At 38.7% G+C, this 15,675-nt stretch overlaps 2 protein-coding genes across 2 annotated transcripts; one reads left to right on the top strand and one right to left on the bottom strand.

The window, feature by feature from the left end:
• Nucleotides 1-272: 272 nt before the first annotated feature.
• Nucleotides 273-1,127, top strand: MELLADRAFT_108105 (uncharacterized protein; the record flags this gene model as incomplete). Its single annotated transcript, XM_007411798.1, has 1 exon — nucleotides 273-1,127. One exon carries the CDS (start codon nucleotides 273-275, stop codon nucleotides 1,125-1,127), a length of 855 nt encoding a protein of 284 aa, XP_007411860.1.
• Nucleotides 1,128-11,453: 10,326 nt separating this feature from the next.
• Nucleotides 11,454-15,648, bottom strand: MELLADRAFT_88510 (uncharacterized protein; the record flags this gene model as incomplete). Its single annotated transcript, XM_007411894.1, has 6 exons — nucleotides 11,454-11,462; nucleotides 11,559-12,522; nucleotides 12,627-13,015; nucleotides 13,144-13,299; nucleotides 13,372-15,252; nucleotides 15,412-15,648. 6 exons carry the CDS (start codon nucleotides 15,646-15,648, stop codon nucleotides 11,454-11,456), a joined length of 3,636 nt encoding a protein of 1,211 aa, XP_007411956.1.
• Between the last annotated feature and the right edge of the window lie 27 nt (nucleotides 15,649-15,675).

Here is a 15,675-nt window from a genome sequence, read left to right on the forward strand (position 1 = left end):
CAACATTTGATAGTGTAACATCATGAAGAGAGATGTTAGAGATGTGAAATGAATGAAATCTTAGGTTGACAACCCATAAGTTTCAAACTTGAATTCTTCTAGTCCATTAAAATCTAAAACGATTATGTAGACATGTGCACAACTTCAAGACAATCTTCTCTGAATGCACTTCAGGAGAATATAAACCTACAATCTACTTTATCATTTAAAGAAAATCTAGGTATCCGATTTCGAATCGATTCTTGTGGTGATTTGAAGTTTTTTAAACGAAGATGAAGAAAATCATCATTAATTTAGATTGGGATGAAACTATTACATCAAAAGATACCACTTCATTAATTTCGATTAGTTTAAATCCAAAAAATCAAGAAAGATTTCATCAATATACAAATGAATATTTAAGATTACTTAAAGATTATGAAGAAAGATATAAAGATGAACGAAATGATTTGAATGAAGAAAAGAAGTTTTTAGAAGGATTTAAAGTGATTGAGGAACAAATAATGAGATCGATTGAAAAAGATGAATATTTTAAAAATAATTGTTTAGATCTTGTTAAAAGTTATGAACAAGTTGAATTTAATAAAGGTTGGGATGAATTCTTTTTATGGTTTGTTGATCAAACAACTCATCCAAAAAATCAAATCGAATTAGAAATCAATATCATCTCTTGTTCTTGGTCTTCAAACTTTATCAAACATTCATTAAATTATCATGATTATGATCCATTGAAATTTAAATCGATTAGATCCAATGAAATTAATCGAAAGGATGGAAAGTTTGAAGTAAGTGAAGATTGTAAAGTATCCAACTCTGGCATCAAAACTTCATTAGACAAATTAAACGAATTGAAAAATATCATATCTTTTGAAGATCTAAACCGTACCAAGACAGTTTATGTTGGTGATAGTTTAAATGATTTAATGTGTTTGTTAGAATCTGATTTAGGTATAATCATTGGAAACAATTCAAAATTGAAATCGACTTGTGATAAACTCAAAATTAATGTCATGGGATTCGATTGTTTTTGTAATTCATTGGATCAAATCAGAAATCAAAAACTGATGGTTAGAGTTGATGATTGGTTTGAAGTTTTAAAAGTTTTAAATAAATTCTTAGGAAATTGATGGATTACTCAAGTTATGATCAATTGAACTATTTATGCACCTTGATCCTTGTCTATCTGATTGCTTTCATTGAGCCTGCCCAAGCCTGCAAGTCACTTAAAGTCACACACAACCCCGAAAAAGAACAGCTGAAGCTTTTGCAGGAGGCTTCCTTGGACATTCCACAACAAGGCTTCCTATGAGAGTATCCGAAGGACAGTGGACTTGGCGAGCACAATCGTTCGCGAGCACAGGTGAGCTGTACCCGACCGCGTCGCAGTCGGTACATCCCCAACCGGACAAATCCAATTGCCGCTTTGGTCTAGACAAAACCATGACGGCTGTATCCGTCTAATCAAACCCATACTGTATCTCATAACATCCACTGCCCATCATCCACTTCTGGCTGTAGATCTTCCAAAATATCGCATCACCAAAGCCCATCCTCGATCACAAACTACCTTCGATCATCCTGATCATCGTAGGCCAGAGGTCATGCAAATACTTATCCCAGAGCGAATACAAGCAGAACACACACACACGATATGGTCATCCGTACAAATACAAACGCATTTGTGTAGACATTTGTCCTCTTTGTCGAGTGATAATCCATACTACATCCAAATGCCCAAAAAACCCAATACAACATACATCGATAACAAATATCTCCAACCACTTTTCCCACTGCAACCCTTACCTCTGCCGATCCAAGCACCACACCCAACAGGATTTATCTGCACTTCTGAAAAGTGTCAATTTCGACCTCAACACTCGACCAAGTATTGGAATCCAACACGACAAACCCCACAAAATCCCTTAATTGGTATCAGCGTGAGCATGATGTGTTTCAAATGAAGGAAATAAAAGAACTAACATGTTTGTAACAACCTTGCTTCAGTGTAATTTCGACAAAGGGTACTTCCGATCTTTTCCTAAGGAGCTATTCCGATCTAAGGTCTTTCAGTTTAACCGAGCAGTCAGTGCAAATCCACAGCAGTTGGCCATACAACTTCAAATCCTGGAAGATCACCAAATGGCGATGCAGCTTAACCAATTCGGCGGCCCTCCTGCACCTCCCACACCTCCCGCTACGCAAAAACAAAAGGCCGATAAGTCTAAATCGCCTTGCAAAGGCGTTAATGGCCAATTTGCGGCATCACACAATCGTCGCAAGAATCTCAGCTGCAAAGCTGGGGCGTGTTCCGCGGTGAGTGAAAATTCTTGACTCGATTTTTGACATAATACTGAACCTTATGCTTTTCATTAGTGCTGTGATACACTCAACCCACACCATTGTGCCGCTCACTCGGCTGCTTGCAAGAAGCGAAAGGCCAACGAAGAACAACATAATAACAACAACGGCGAGAACAGGCCAATTATTAATGAAGATGATCGATATGCACCGATAGTTGGTAGAGATATTGCTCGTCGGGTCTGTGGTTTAAGTGAGAACCAAAAATTCATTGACCTTGAATTAGAAAAGCAAGCCAAGGACCGTGTTCGAAACCAATTAGACACGCAGGCCAATGGGAATGTGACTTTATATTTGTGGACCACTACCGTAAGGCTATATCGAACTATCTGATTTAGTTGTGCTCCACTGACTATGTTTTATAATGTTCTCAGGCCAAACCTCTCATGATTCGGACTAATTTACCAACATGGCCCGATTTTGCTATTGATCAGTCGGAAGAGGTTTTGAACTTGGTCAAGGAGGTACTTGGTGAAGGATGGAAAGGATTATTAAAAGTTTGGAATGCAGACGAAAACGAATGGGTATGGTTCTTTCATTCTTCCTCCTCCTTTCAATCGAAGAGACCCCTAACATTTTTGGATGTTTCGCATCCAGGCTAACATCACTATTACATACAAGGAGCGGTATCCTGTTGATACTCGCAAATTATTCATTGTTTTTCCGGCCATTGAACCTGGTGAATGTCAAGATGTGGAATCGCTTTTAAAAACAATTGCCAAACCCTCCCTATTGGAGGTAATGGAGACTCGACATATGCTACCTTGGCTCAAAGACACCTCACCAAACGTCAACCAGCCTGCAAATTCAACCAAGCTTGTGGTAACGGCACGTAAGAGTCAATCCACCAATTCAGCTATTATCGATATATCCACATCCGACGAAGAAGAAGAAAATGACACCGACAAATACGATGTACGAAAAATCAAATCCATAACTCAACTTGACAGTACTCCAACTCCCACTCCTAGTACTTCTACCCAAGCTTCGATCAACCATATTATTCATCAAACTCCTCAAGAGCCACGAGTGAAAAAAGCCAAACGACCCAGGGCCAAAACTGACTCCGAAAGTGACGATGAATCATGGCCGACAGGTGTTAGCATGAAACTGATGCTTGATTTGTTTGTGCATACTAAAAGTCATACCGCGTCTGCTGCCTGGAAGAAGGTTTTTGGACAAAACCAAGAGTACCATTTCTCTTACTCCACTGTTACCAGATATTGCCGTTGGCTGAAAGCCATTGACTGGGACCGATTAGTCGAGTATGTTACCAAAAATGAAGGTCATAATGTACAACAAGGCAAGGATCGATTTGCGAATGAATGGCAATCTGGTGATTCTCGATTTGCAGAACGGGCTGCCGCCAAGGAGGAAAAGGCAAAAAAGGCTAAGACGGTTAGATTATGATTATTACCTATCTCGTATTTCTGTATGTAATTGTTACCAGCTGAATTATTATATCTTGTATTTCATGTAATCATTTAAATTCTTGTACTTAATTTGTTCCACTCATTGTATCAAGTCGTTTCCTCTTTTCATAGTAGTATATATGGTCGTGTTTTATATCTTGCCAACAACTTATTTCAAAATACATTGTGATTTCTTGATAACTGGATCGAATATTCAACACATAATAACAAAACGTGTTCAAAGGACACTGCGTTTTACATATATCTTCGCCTCAATACAAATATAGTAGGAGAAGGAGTATTTCAATTCAAAGGTCGACAACAATTGTTTAAAGACAACAAAACACAAGATCTCCAAGATGGATGAGTTAAGAACTCAACCATCGCGCAAAACTGTGGCATCTGAGGCATTGAGTCAATCACAAATGCTGTTGCACTCATGATCCCAACCAAAGTGGAAAAAAGCCATTTCCGCTGTGGTGCTAGTCGGCTTCTCACTGTCAGTTAGTGTGGTAAAGGAATGTATACAAGCCATCAGATAAAGAAAGGCGATTACAATGCAAGTTATAAGACTTATTAATCACCTTTTGTTACAGCATTGGACGTTGGAGATTGTACCTTCAATATCACAGTCAATTTGACATACCAAAGTTTGGCCAAGACTAGCATCGTATGCGTAATGAATAAACGCATGTATGAACTGTTGCCATATATCGGAAGCCGGCACCTGCAACATGAATTTGTACTCATATACATGGCGCTCATTGAGTGAGTTGGTTGGTTTTCCGCAGAAGTACCACCCAGGTTCGCCTTCAGGTACCGGACCAATTATCTGCATAGCGTACGCCTCTTGAACCTGATGTTAAATGGATCATAAGATTACGTTTGAAATCAACTTGACAGCGAATGATAAAAATGCGGAAGTACCTTCAGAGCTGAAGCGCTGCAAAACCAATCGCCGATTTTTTCAGCGTCATCACTCTCGCCTTCGAGATGAAATAGATATAAATCACGAAGTTCGTCTTTGAACATTTGCAACGCTCTAGCTACAAAAACATTGGCTTGAGCGAGCCTAAGAAGTTGTGAGCGGCCTGAAGTCTTACTTCGGATCCAATTTGCATGATACTTCGCAGTGAGTGAATTCTGTACGCAATGTTGTTCGATTTCTACCATCCTAGCCACCCATTGATGATCTCTTTGCATCACACTCACAGGGTCCCCAAACTTGTATATCACCAGTTGACTATTGTACCCAGTAAAGTCTTCTGGATCATATTTGACTGGCTTGACTAAATCCAAAATACTTGGCAGGGAGTAGATGAAGGCCGCCCGCTTGTTCAAAAGGTCTTCCCTCAAGAAGTTCACGTCACAATCTGCCGTCAAGTGGTTTGAGCAACGTCAGTCACTTGCATTATGAAGTTAGGTTCCTAACATACCAAGAAACACTCGACTTTGAACATGAAGAGGGGCGTGACCGGTTTGAGCGTGATCGGCATGATCGGTTCGGTTTTCTTGATCAGTGGAAACTATACACATCCATCAAATAGATTTAACAGATGCTTGAAAACCCGTTTTATGTAGAGAGTAAGTTAAAAAGACTTATGAGAGAATACTCAACTTGATAATTTTTTTAACAGGCGACTAGTGTTCATAGTATCTTTGAATGTTGGGCCGGGAGTGGGTGTACGCACAGAGGTTTGTGACTCATTATTAGTGGAAGATGAAACAGTGTCGGTGAGATGAATGGTGTTCTGATTTGCGTTGTCGTCGCTCCCAAAGAAGTTCCCACCATCAGCACGAGCTAGGGCATCTTCTGCTCCTTCTATGGTCTCCGATACATGGGTAACGTCAGTGAGTGGTCCTCCTATTACTTCGCTAGTGGGTGGAGTAGAAGGTTGATTCTTTTTCGATGAACGAGTGCGGGTGGGCATATTGGTGTAACCTGATCTATAGCCACAAACTAATGCAACATGCGATTGGAAAACCTGCGATCAGTGATCAAAAGCGTGATGTAGAATACGAGTTGAAAAATTGGACGGATAGGATCATACAATGTATAAAGGGGATTAGAATCAAGCGTATGGAATTCAGATATCACCTAATACTCATGTCTATGTATGTTGTATGGCTAGCGCTGTACCTCCAATATCCAGTCAAGGCCTCAATCACTCGGGTGGGTGTGACGATGATCGTGTAACTGAGGGTATTGAACACGGATTCACCGTACTGGAGATTAACCGAATGATATTGAGTAAACAAATTAGCTGGTGCATCAATCACTCAACATAATTAGAACAACCATTGAGCGATCAACACACAAATGACTTACAAGTGTTGAACACATTGAATGGTGTGAATTACATTGCAAATGATGAACCGCACCTATAAAGTTATCCACTCTGAAGCATAAAGGCAAAGACAACTTCTGGTTATGAAGGATCCATTCATTATATTAGGCGGAAATATAATGAATGGTGATACATATAAAATATACATCATAAGTACAATAGATGAGGGGGAGAGACCATGAATAGCCCTTGAATACCATGATTTTCTTACAATGCCGTCGTTTGGAAAAGTATATTTCCAAAAAAAGTTACATGAGGGTGGGCAGATATCTTGGCACAAGTTCGGAGATTATGGAGGCGTATCATTTCCTCAATAAAGAAATTATACTTTATCGAACTCATGTTGCGACATATTGAGGCGAACCGGCCAAACCAAGCGTTGACAATCTCGGCAGCGGAGGAGTTGAAACGCCAACTCCCATCAGGTCGCTTGAGTTGAGGAAAAATCGCAGGATCATTGTTGACACGACAAGTTGTATGAGTAGTTTTGTGAGACTTTATATGGAAAGCATCCACCGGTAAAATGGTGTTTCGAAAAGCATGAGTGTCTTCCTCACTCATTCGGATGTGAGCATGCAAACCACATGCGTTATCATAGAATATGACTTGAGGCATCTCGTCAGGGAATACCTCTTGAATCCATTCCTGTTACAAAGCAAATGAGTAAATATAAAAACCCAGAATCTTCGCTTGATAAATCACTTTGACTTTGGTGACAGACTCGGATTTGTAGAATGTCTTTCGAGCCATTATAACACCGCAAGTTGACACCATCAACTGTTCGTTGTGAGTCTTGCAACGAGATATCATGATTGACGGTATATTCCCTTCACCCCCATCGCGAGCCCCCTCGTGCTCTCTCTCCTCAACTTCGGCATACATAAGATCTTCGTCCGTCATCTTGACTTCTCCTGTTTCGGCGGATAGCATCACACTAGGGTCAAGAGCAATGCGAGTATTCGTTCGATTGTAGCGTCTGGGCAGACCAAAGAAAGCGCCATTTCGTTCTTTGAAAGCCTGGTGTGCAGCGGCGTGTTCAGGATCAGAACATGTATCCTTACCATGTTCTTTTGGTAACATACAAGGCTGACAACAGCAGAGGTTTCCAAGAGTGATCTTGTGAGCTGGGCAGAATCGATCGTTAACCTTCTCAAGAGGTTGATCGCAGTAATTGAGCGGGCTATGCGGATTGAGCATTTTCAATTGGGTTTCAGATGCGCTGCAACACCAGTGACCAACTGTAACGCCATCTGTGACTACCGAGCGGATAACTGAATGTAAAAGGAAGAGATGGTCAGCACAAATGGGAAAATATGTCCCATCACCGATGAGTCAAAACAATATAATACTTACTTTTGGCGTCTGGTGTTCCTGCTATTGGTTGATAATCAGTACATAAAGAGCAAACATGTGCTTTATATATCGTTCCCTCCTCTTGTACCCACCTTTTGTGTCGCTTCATAGCTTCCAGAAATCGCCGGTCATCAGAGCCCGTGGAATCGCTCTTCAATCGAATACCACGTTCGTTGGTCAATCTCAACAATCGGTGAATGTCTAATGCTAGAGAGCACACATTCTCACTGAGACTTCTTTTAAATCGATTTTTTTGAAAATCATTTGTGTACGTCGTGTTGGCTTTAGCGTTTGTTTTGTTGTAGGAAAGTGTAAGATTATGTACAGATACCCTGTCATAGATATACAACTCGTTAGATATCATCAAAGTAAGTTCAGGTGAGGATTACTTACACTGCCGAGCTTTGAATGTTACTGAAGTAGTCACAGAGCTTGTGACTCATGAAAAAGTGTTGGGTGACTTGGAAGAACTCTGGTGGCTGGCCTTCGGCTGGTGTGTAGTATTCACGATGCTTGTTGCGGCGAACATAACAAGGGGTATACGTGGAATGGCATTCTAAAGACTGTCATCAGCAAAAATTTAACACATTATACTATATTGATTGTATTGAGACTCACTATGGCAGTAACTCGAAATAGTTTGCACAGTTTCAATACCATTGATATCAAATAGATAGCCATATAGTTGGCGTCGCATCTGTAGGTGAATGGGGTTGCCACCTTTAGATTTACACGAAAAGCAGTGTTTTGTTGGTGGTTGAAATGTGTGTTCAGGTATCACAAGCGCTCCTTTGGGTCTTTTCGTTGATGGAATTCCGTGCAATGGGAAGTGCGTTGCATTGTAGAGGCACGAGGGCAGGCTATCAAGTGTGAAATACCACAATGATGCCCATGTACTGCTGGGCTGAGCTGAGTCAAGACAGTTTGTCAGGAATTCAATTGGCACTTGCGTTGGTCCGGTGCCATATACACCATCTGTTCTCTTTAAAAATTCTGCAGAAAGTGTTGTAAATGTGATGAGTTGACCTAGTGTTAGTGTTGCGTACGTGGTGGGGTCTAACGTAGATAGCTGGTCAACCAGTGAGCGGAGGAGCATGTTGCTTATGTTGACGAGGATGTAAAAGCGATAATATAGAAGATTTTTGATGAAAAAGTAAAACTTGGTATCATCATATATGCCCGGCTGATATCTTATATAGAACAGTCCATTTTTTGTTCTTTCGAGCTTTCTGCTTCCTGATAGGAGCACGCACGGGGTGGCGCGTTGTGTTTCTCACAGCCTAATTTAATTGAATGCAAAACGCGTACGGCTAATCATCCTCACACTCTTCCTTATTGTGAGGACTCTCTGTGTAAGTCTGGAGTAATGGAAATCATTATGGGTTTGGTTTGATTGATCGATAATAGATATGGGTCAATATGGGTCTGACCATCAGATCGTGTGATTTGAAAGTGTCATACATCTGTCTCAAATTGGTATGACAATTTTGCACGACTTCCATTTTTGTAACGTGTGACTCTGTCAAAGATGAGCGTTTCCCAAAGTAGTGCTAGCCCATACTCACCTGTACTCGGCTCGACAACGCTCGCGTAGTTTATTCGCCCTTCGAATTCTCTGCTTCCTATGTGGACCAAAAAATAAATTCAGCACTTATATCATATGCAGATTTCAAACCTTTATTTTCTCATGATGAGCCCCTCTTGCTTAGAAATGATCTCAAAGTTGAGCTCTTCACTGTAAATTTCATACATTTGTAATTACCTTCTCAAGTCCAGATTTGCTGCTGACACCCAATCTCTAAAACAAATTTTGGATCACAGGGAATCGACTCATAAAAAAAATCAGTGTACATCCCTTGCAAGATACAACTTTTGCTTTTGATCTATATACACTTTCTTGGTAGGGAAAAAGGTATGAAAGGAAACAAATTAGTCTGAACTCTGAGTTTAAATTTGTGTGAGTCAGTTGTAAGTCTCTGGATGGCTCAGGCTGTTTGAAACATCATAGGAATTTCTTGAGTTTACACTTCATTTCACAGGGATCAGTTCAACAGTGTGCTTGATTGTCACAAATCTCCTGCTGGCTTGAGATGGGCAGAGATGTTGATGACAAGGCTTGGATGAGTGCCAAGGTGCTGGTGATTCCTTGGCTCACCAATGGCAGACGGGGACTTGGGAGTTTGTGAGTGGCTCTTCTTTTAGAAGAGTAATCAGCAGCGCAAGCTGTTGTGGTATTCATTATGTATACAGCTGTTTTGGAAATAAATCTTCCTGGCCTGCTGTTTTTTGACTCTTGATTTTTCATATCTGTGGTTTTGAAGCTGGTAGAAAAAGTGTGGAAATGGCCAATGAAGCAGCCTGAGTGATTTACTTCACATCAAAGTGCTAGAAATTGATATCTTTGATATTCTTCATCATAATGAAGATGAAAGTTTAATGTTTAGAGCTTGTGATTGGTTTAAAGTTTTGAAAAGTATTGAGAATTTTTTTTATTGTGATTTATTTGAGTTAGATCCTTGGAAAGCTGATTGGACTTAATGGTGAATAAAAGACATGGAATTATATGATCAAAAACTTCAGTAATCAGGAAAATCTCTCAAAATTCATCTTTTGACCCTCACCCCGCCAAATCAAAATATCACATTGAGCAATGAATCAAGTGAAACCTACATAGAATCACGTGAATTTCAGTCTCCATTTTTTTGAAAGAATTCAAATATCTTCAGTGTCAGATATTCAAAGAAAGTCCCTTTGATTCTGATATGTAATTCTAGTTCTGGGTAGACAGGTATAGACACCTGACCAACCATGGTTACTCTGTGAATTTCATCTTCACTTTTCTCAAAACCATTTAAATCTTGGTGTCAGATCTTGAAACCAAAGTATCTTTGATTTAACAAGTTAGATAGTTTTGGATATCCACCATCCAACAATGATGAAGTGGGAACTAACCTACCAAAGTCCCTCAAGTGGGAATGGCTCTTAGGTCTGGATACTTGTTGTATCTTGGTTCACGCTAAACAGCCACAGAGGCGTGCTTGATCAGCATGTTCTAATAGAGCATGAATGAAGAACAAAAGTGAACTTGAAGAATTGAGAAAAAATTATAAGAGTTCTGTGGGACTGACATGTCAGTCCCGGTCTTACTTGACAAAAGAAATTTCTAAAAAAATTACAAATAAAATTGATTATGTAATAAGTTTTTCTTTGATCACTAAACTGAGTTTGTAAACAGGTTTTCTACAAACAGATATATACTTAAAGCTTGGGTGGGTGAGAAGTCAATATTTTCAGGATTTTGAAGTGAATTATGGGATAGAAATTTAAAACTGGGAGTTCTTTCCCAGTTTCCCAGTTTTCAAAACACAGCCAAAAACAAAAACTGGGAAACTGTGAAAAAAATCCCAGATTTAACTTTGTATCCCACAAATGAATAGTGGAAATGGTTTTCTAATTTATTATTTTTGAGCATTGATTCATTCAACACCAGTTTAATACTGAAGTTTTGTAAACAAAATCACTCAAGTTTTTTAAGAATTGACTATTGATTATATTATGTGCAGTACCATTGAACACAACAGAAAAAATGGATGACAAACCTAAACCTTTGCTAATTTATATTCATTTTCACATTCAATTTCATTATAGAGATATATAGGATTATATACAAAAGCTATAAGAAAAAACTAACATCAAAAAAAAGATAAAGAAATTTGTAAAAAGCCAAAAAAAAACTTGTTGTACATGATTAATTACATAAGTAATCAACAAAAAAAAAATAGGTTATAACTTGAAAAAGAAAATTAATACATTGTTCAAAAAAGTGAAGGAAAAAAAAGACAGAACAACCAACCAATCAATCAAACAGAACATCACAAAACATCACATCATTCAGTCTTTCACCAAACCCATCTTGTACAACTTTCTTTTGACTTTCATCTCTCATCAAAAAGAAAACGTAACAAGTTGAATCAAATCTTATTTAAAGATACTACAGACAATAAGGATATGATATATGAAGAAACAAATCAAGATTTCAAACTCAGTTCAAGTTTTTCAAGACATCAAAAAAGATTGGATCACTTACAGGAACAGCACTAAAGTCCATCTGAGGAAAATCGTCATCTTCCTCAACATTCTCTTCTTCTCCTTCATCTTCTCCATCTTCTTCTGTTGGTTCACCTTCTTTTCTCGATTCAAGATTTCCTTTACCCATCAATTTTAAAGGATTCCTTCTTGGATTAATTTCAAATGATTCATTATGATTCCTTAATCCTTCTAATAAGCTTTGTTCTTCTAAACTACCAGGTAAACTACCTGGCATCGAATCACTTCTCATCCTATTAGGTACTTGATGATGTCTCAGACTCTCATCGCTTTCTTCTTCCATCACAGTTTCAAAACTTCTAATACTTCCTACATCTGATTCTAATCTTTTCTTATGTGATCCTAAGTATGGTCCAGGTGAATCATCTCGACTTGTAGAAGTACGTTTGGGTTGTGAAACATTTAATTCGATCTTAGATGATTTCCGTCCTAATGATAAACTACTGGCTAATCTAAAACTTAATCTACTAACAGCTGTTGGTCCAGATTCATAACTTCTGGCACTTAAGGCTGGACTGATGGGTATAGATTGATTCGATTGATTTGGATTTCCAAAATTAGGTGAAAGTAATTCTTCTAAATCCACTTCATTTAAAATCGTTCCTGAACTTGGATCTGATCTCCAAAAATTAAAATCCGTAAACTCGGGTAATGAATTAGATGATCGATTGATCGGTGGAAACATTTGATCCACTAAATCGGTCATATGGATATACGATGATTTATATCCTGTTAATTCTAATAATTCCATCTTCACTTCTCCATTCGAATCGATGGTAAAGATTCTAGATGATGGAATTTCAACCGTTCTATATGAAAGTGCATCTGTGATTCGATTTCCAAATCCTGCGTAAAACGGTTTTCGATTGGGTTTTCCAAATAATCTTTGAATATCCCTGAGACAGGCCATTTTGAAAACTTCTGGTTTTCTCATAATCACTTCTCTAAAATTCCCATTCGATTTCACCAAGAAAGAAAAACATAAAGTTGAGCTTCAATGCCAAACAAGGAGAAATCGTCCATATTTTTTGGATCCGAGATGACATACCTATGAAGACTAGTCATCAATCGATCCGGACTCATAATCACAGGTCCATCCGGTAAAGTATACCCTAACTGATTAATCCCTTTAAGGTACTCACGAGTAGTATCAGCTTGACCAATAGCTCTAGAAGTCAAATACATAAGTTTATAACCATTCTTCGCTATATCAGTATACAATTTAGCTACACCAGCATGAGTCCAATCTCGACCGATCATCGTGAAAACATGTCCAAGTGCATCTGATTTGGTGATGGTTCCATCTATATCTGAAATACAGATTTTATAATCTGATTCCCATAAGAAGATTCGAGAGGTACAAACTGCATAACCTGAGTATGATGATCTAACTGAAAAGGAGACTTGATTCATTCCTTTTTTTAATCCAAGTTGTTTCTACAAGAAAAAAAAACGATCATAGTTTTAGGCAACATCTTTAGTTTTGTTTTACCCATTTGGATTACATTTCAGTCTAAAAACTATCTCTAGTTGATCGGAAAAGTAGATGAGATTGCTTTACTTACCAATTGGTCAGATGTAAGTCTAAGGGTTTTGGCATAATGCTTGCGTGCTTCTGGTGGTGGTGTAGTAGGAGTGGTAGGGCTTTCATTTTTAGTGGCTTCCTGTCGTGGTTTGCCTTCAGCCGAGGTCGATCTTCGCTTATCAGTCTTTTGACCAGCCTAGAAGGAGAGAGTAACCAAGGATAGAGAGTAAGTGGAGTCAGAAAACCATTTGATTAACAAAGTACTCACTTCATTCTCACGCGATCGATCTACCTCTAATTGAGCTGGTAATGATCTGGGTGAACCAGATGGAGAACTATTTGCACTTGAGTGAGATCTAAGTTTATCTTCATCTGGACCTAATTGTTCATTATTTGAAGTAAATGCTACTTCTGAATGATGTCGAACATGATGAGTTTGAGTTGATGACAATTGATCATTCTTATACCACCATCTTGACCAAGGTCGAGTATAACTCGGAGCAACAGGTGAGATGATAGTCGTAGGTTTGTCTGATTGAGATGGGTAAGTAGCTTGAGCTGATGATTCTGTTGAGGTTTCACCGACAAGGGTTTGATCCGACAAAGTGATCGTTGGGTCATTTGAAATTATCATGGAATCAGTTGAACTTTGATCAACTATCCGTACAGCGCCATTACTCAATCGTAATGTTTTAGTTTGACTTAAGCTCAAGATTGACTTTCGATAAATTCCAAGTGAAGTAAGAGCAGTACTAGCATTATCCCAAGTCAAGATTGAAAGCTCATTATATTTGATAATCAAATTCGCTTCTTGATCTAAAATTGAATCTTTTAAATCAGATGTAGTAAAATAATCTTCAAAACACATTCTATTCTGATTAAATTGTTGAGGATCAAACGATTGTGGTCGAATAGAGTGATGATGATGGTGGTGTGAGGCTGATTCAAGCTTTCCATCAAATGAAGAGCTATAGAAAGAGATTTCAAAGACGTGAAAGGTGCCATTGGATTCAAGTTTAAACCGGTCATATGTACGAACGCCATCAGTGCCTTCGATTCTCTCCACATGGATAATACAATCCGAGTTATGATCAGATTGAAGGTTGTCGGCAAGTTGAGGCTTATCAGATGATTGATTCACGGGTTCTTTCTGGAGTGAGTCCATGATGACTGCCACATTATGATCAATCTGATCACCACTGAGATCTTGATTAGGAGTAGGAGCGAGTTGATTATTGATCCGTTCTGAACAAGTTAGGAGGGCCTTTGTGAATTCCATGACGTCTTCTTCTTTTACATTTGTCAGCTCATCTCCCGGACAGATTATCCCGGTGGCAGGTGTAGGACATGAGGGGGGTTTCAGATCAAATGATTTCGAAGGACTAGTCTTCTCTTGCATCGTAAAGTGAGATACGGTATTGGTACGTGAGAGATCATCTTCAGTATCCTCTGTCATTTTATATCCGTCCATATCTAACATTAAATCTCCAGGTGGTAGATTTGTACCATGATGAAGATGGTGTGGTAAAGCAGTATGAAGTTCAGCTTCAGATGAGATTTGAGAAGTAGGTGAGATTTGTGAAATTAATGGATGTGGGTCTTGCGCTCGAGCTGCTTGTCTTGATTCGTCACCATCTTCATGAGGAGATGCAGGGCCGGTTCGATCCGTGTCAATTAAAAGAGTCATGATAGGTAGTACATTCTCCGTACCAGGTGATTGATCTGCCTCTCGAGGTAATTCAGAGGAAGTCTGAATTTCGTCAATGTGATTCGAATTGAGTTCTTGTGATGTTTGAGATGATTTCTCTAGTTCCGAATTCTTCCGAGTCTTTTCAGCTGATGACAGAAGATCAGATTCACAAGAGTCCTGTATCTTTTCGTTACATTCTGTTGGCCATTCTTGACTAGGATCGGTAGCAAGTTCACTTTCACCAAGGTCATTAAAGTCAGGTACTACTTCAAGATTGCTTGAGGTAGGATCACGTTTTGAAGTAGTCTCTACTGATTCCAAGCAAGGTGAAACCAATGGAGATGTTTGTAAATCATCTGGTAAATCTTCAACATCAGTCTCAAAGACAAAGAAAGCTTCTCCGGTTTCACCAATCTTCATACTGAATGGAGCAGGTTGATTATTAATCAAAATCCTAACCTAAACAACCAAGACAAATAGCAAAAAAGAGTTCATCTCAGTATCTTATTGATTAATGATTTTCTTTCTTTCTTAAAAAGTTTGCCCAAGAAAATGGAACAGACTAAAAGTATTTAAAGTTTTAATCAAATCAAATGAATATAGAAAGGTAAAGATTACTTTTCTTTCCACTGGTCGAAGTACACTTAATTTTCCAAATCTAACATGCCAAGGAGAACAAGCTAGATCTTCAATAATCGTCGTTTCATTTTCTTCTTCATTTGAGTTATTATCAGATGATGATGTTGTACGTTTGTTGGATACTACGATCACATCGATGGCCCCTGAAAGAGTAGCTGGATTGATTTCTTTATAATATTGACCTACTGAACTGATTGCTCTTCCAAGCCATGACATCCCAAAAGAGGTAAAGACGTAGGGTTG

The sequence above is a fragment of the Melampsora larici-populina genome (assembly GCF_000204055.1).
Source record: "Melampsora larici-populina 98AG31 unplaced genomic scaffold MELLAscaffold_27, whole genome shotgun sequence".
NCBI lineage: Eukaryota > Fungi > Basidiomycota > Pucciniomycetes > Pucciniales > Melampsoraceae > Melampsora > Melampsora laricis-populina.